The sequence below is a fragment of the Poecilia formosa genome, unplaced genomic scaffold (assembly GCF_000485575.1).
Source record: "Poecilia formosa unplaced genomic scaffold, Poecilia_formosa-5.1.2 Scaffold459, whole genome shotgun sequence".
Classification (NCBI taxonomy): Eukaryota; Metazoa; Chordata; class Actinopteri; order Cyprinodontiformes; family Poeciliidae; genus Poecilia; species Poecilia formosa.
The window spans coordinates 61011-64131 of NW_006800398.1; the positions used below are offsets into that span (position 1 = coordinate 61011).

The following is a 3121-nucleotide window of genomic DNA, read 5'->3' on the forward strand; positions in this document are numbered from 1 at the left end:
CTCTCTCCTCCCCCTCCTCTCCCCCCTCCCTCTGTGTTGGGGGTTCGGGGCAGCAGCAGCTGCTCGGTTCAGTCCGCTGCATTCAGCAGGGCTCCTCATGACTCCATTGTTCAGGAATTACCTCCAGTTCTCCAACCAAACTTCAGACGGTTTCCTGTCCGGCTGGCGAAGCTGAAAGAAACTTCATGGATTCATTCAGTGGAGAAAAACATCCAAAGTTAAAGATAAATGGTCACCATGATGGACAGACGCTGCAGCCGCTAGTCTGTGGTGATTAGAGACGGATCTTTGACCGTCCATTTGTCCTCTAGATCAGGGTGTCCAAAGTGTGGCCTGGGGGCCATTTGTGACCCTTGAAATTATTTTGATCGGCCCCCTGACTGCAAATCACGAACGGCAGAAAATGTGACCGATAATCAATAGTTCATCCCAAAAATGTTTAAATTGTGTTTTTCTTTTAACAAGGCAGCAGTTTGAAACCTTTTTATGTTCTGGATCTTTAAGGATTTATAGATTTCATTAAAATTTCACTTATCAATTATCAGGAAAATAAAAAAAAATATTTTTTGCATGAATTTTGCATGTAGTTGTTGACCACAGTGACGAAACGTTTGGACTTCATGTTGGTCTGGACCCGGCGGCTCCGGGGCCACATGGGGCCCTGCAGACCCTCCAACGCTCAGGATTAAGATCCAGTTAAATTAAATTATAATTTGAAGACACGTTTAAAATGTTGACATGGTTTTTATTAAATGCTAGCTTTAGCCATTTCCCTGAACGGTTTCATATAATTTATCCAAAACGTCTCCAGTAACTCTGACCTTCTCTGTAGGTTACAAACGTTGTGGAGGTTTTGTGCAACATGTTGGATATTTTGGCTTCTGCTTCTCTGGACCAAACACTTGAATAAATAAAATATTTTTGAATTAAATTGAAACTGAACGTGTTGATAAATGTTGGCAATCTCATCAGTTTTCCATTGCTGCTGTTAGCGGATGTAGCTTGTGCATCAGATGTACAGATGTACCAGAAACATGCAAAAACAAAGGTTCCATTTGGAGCTTTTTATATAAACAAAAATGTAATTAGTTGCCTAATTAATTAATCAGCATTTTTGGGAAAAATCAAAATGGCACCTGTGTAACGTTATATCTGTACCCCAGGAAAACAGGAAGTGACAGACTTCAAATTAAAGGTTCCTAGAAATTTTGATCAACTTTAAAAAGTAAATTATGAACTACAAAAGCACTTCAGTATAATTTCAAGCATTGGAACAAATCTGAATTTAAATGCTTCTCCGCACATTTTCATTTAATTGTTTGCCAGATGATGAGAGGCGTTTTGTCTCGGTTTTCCTCCCGGGTCGTACTCAGACTGCGTATCTGTGTCTGTTTAGAGTTTCGGCGGCTGATGCTGTGGAGCCGTCGGCTCTATGAACGGCTTCAGATCTCAGTGTTTGGACTCTGCTGCCCAGGGGAAAGTAAAAGGGCAGAGCTGCTCTGAGCAACCAGAGGGAATGGCACAACTGTCGCTGCAGGAACGCAGGATGACTCCTGCTGATGTACATGTTTCACAGCTGCTTACAGGAACAGAAGTGGAAATTATTGGAAATTATGAATCACTGTGCATGACGGGTAACAAAGCGTCGCAGGACTCAGAGGGCTGCTTGCATCGCCTGAAATGTCAAAGTGTCGCCTTACAGGGAGCTCATATTTTTAGCTTGGGCGGGCGGTTCTGCAGGCTCAGAGTTTAGTGCCTGGCCCACGTCCCATGGAGATCTGAATCTGGAGCCTTCAGTGTCCTCACACCTATTTTTAAAGGGGGGTAGGTGGAGTTTCCCGTCTCTCTTGCTCCCAGACTGAGTTTGGGTCACAGCGGTTGGGTGTTGCCACTCTGGTCTCCTGCTGGTACCCCAACGCTCCTCCGACCGAACCTGCAAATTTACGTTTCCCAAAACGTCCCCAATGGATCAGCACAAGCTGCGCTCGGCAGGCGTCCAGGAGAAGCTGGAGATCGTCGGGGTGGAGGACGAGGCCGGCAACCCCATCAGCGCCCTCACCATCCTGTCTCTGCTGGAGCGCGTGGCCGGCATCATCGACAACGTCCAGTCCTGCCAGCAGCGCATGGAGGAGCGTCAGCTGGAGCTGGAGAACAACATCAAGACCATCCAGGGCGACGTCCTGAAGCTGGCCAAAGACCACAGCGACACCAGCGGCACCGTGGAGAAGCTCCTGCAGAAAACCCGCAAGGTGAGCGCCAACGTCAAGGAGGTCCGCACGCGCGTGGAGAAGCAGAACGTCCGAGTCAAGAAGGTGGAAACGACGCAGGACGAGCTGCTGACGCGCAACAAGTTCAGAGTGGTCATCTACCAGGTAAGACGAGACGCCGCGAAGGTCTGTGAAGCCGTCAGCGCCTGGACTGAAACCAGAGAGGGAGGCGTTCAGTTTCAGGGGGTTTTCCCACCTGATAGTCCAGTAGACTTGGTTTGATTTGGACCAAACCTTCACCACCTGCTCATCTCCAGCTTCTGTGGCTCTGAGTCAAACCAACCTGTTCCCCTCCTGGCCTGTGGGGGCGCTGCACCAAGAACCACTGAAGGAAACGACACAAAAACCTCTGAAGACACTGAGAGCAACTTCCTTCTTCACCAGATGGAAACAAGATGGAGGCGTCAAATTTTAGTGGTTGGAGGATTTCTCTTTAGTCTAGCACTTTTGTTTTGGTTTAATTTACCCAGAATGCCTTGGGCTCGTCCGCTTCCTGAGTTCACTTCAACCAGAAACGGCCAGAATTTGGTCGATGATGCATTCACACCTCTCCGAACCAACTGGGTTTTCTAGAAAAACAAAGTAGATTTTGATCATTTGGACTGAACTGAATTCACCCTGAGGGGGATTCTCCGTCTTCAGGTCGACATTTTAAAACGATTCATTTTAAAACGATTCTCCGTCTTTAGGTCGACATTTTAAAACGATTCATTTTAAAACGATTCTCCGTCTTCAGGTCGACATTTTAAAACGATTCATTTTAAAACGATTCATTTTAAAACGATTCTCCGTCTTCAGGTCGACATTTTAAAACGATTCATTTTAAAACGATTCATTTTAAAACGATTCTCCGT

General features: G+C 46.3%; 1 protein-coding gene across 1 annotated transcript in view; it reads left to right on the forward strand.

Annotated features, from left to right (window-relative positions):
- The first annotated feature begins 1045 nt into the window (after positions 1–1045).
- The window catches only part of cavin4a (caveolae associated protein 4a), a 10113-nt gene continuing 8037 nt past the window's right edge, over positions 1046–3121 (forward strand). Inside the window, exon 1 of the mRNA XM_007577900.2 lies at positions 1046–2372. Coding sequence (XP_007577962.1) covers positions 1965–2372 — 408 coding nt within the window. The 5' untranslated portion in view covers positions 1046–1964. The remainder of the gene's footprint in view (positions 2373–3121) is intronic.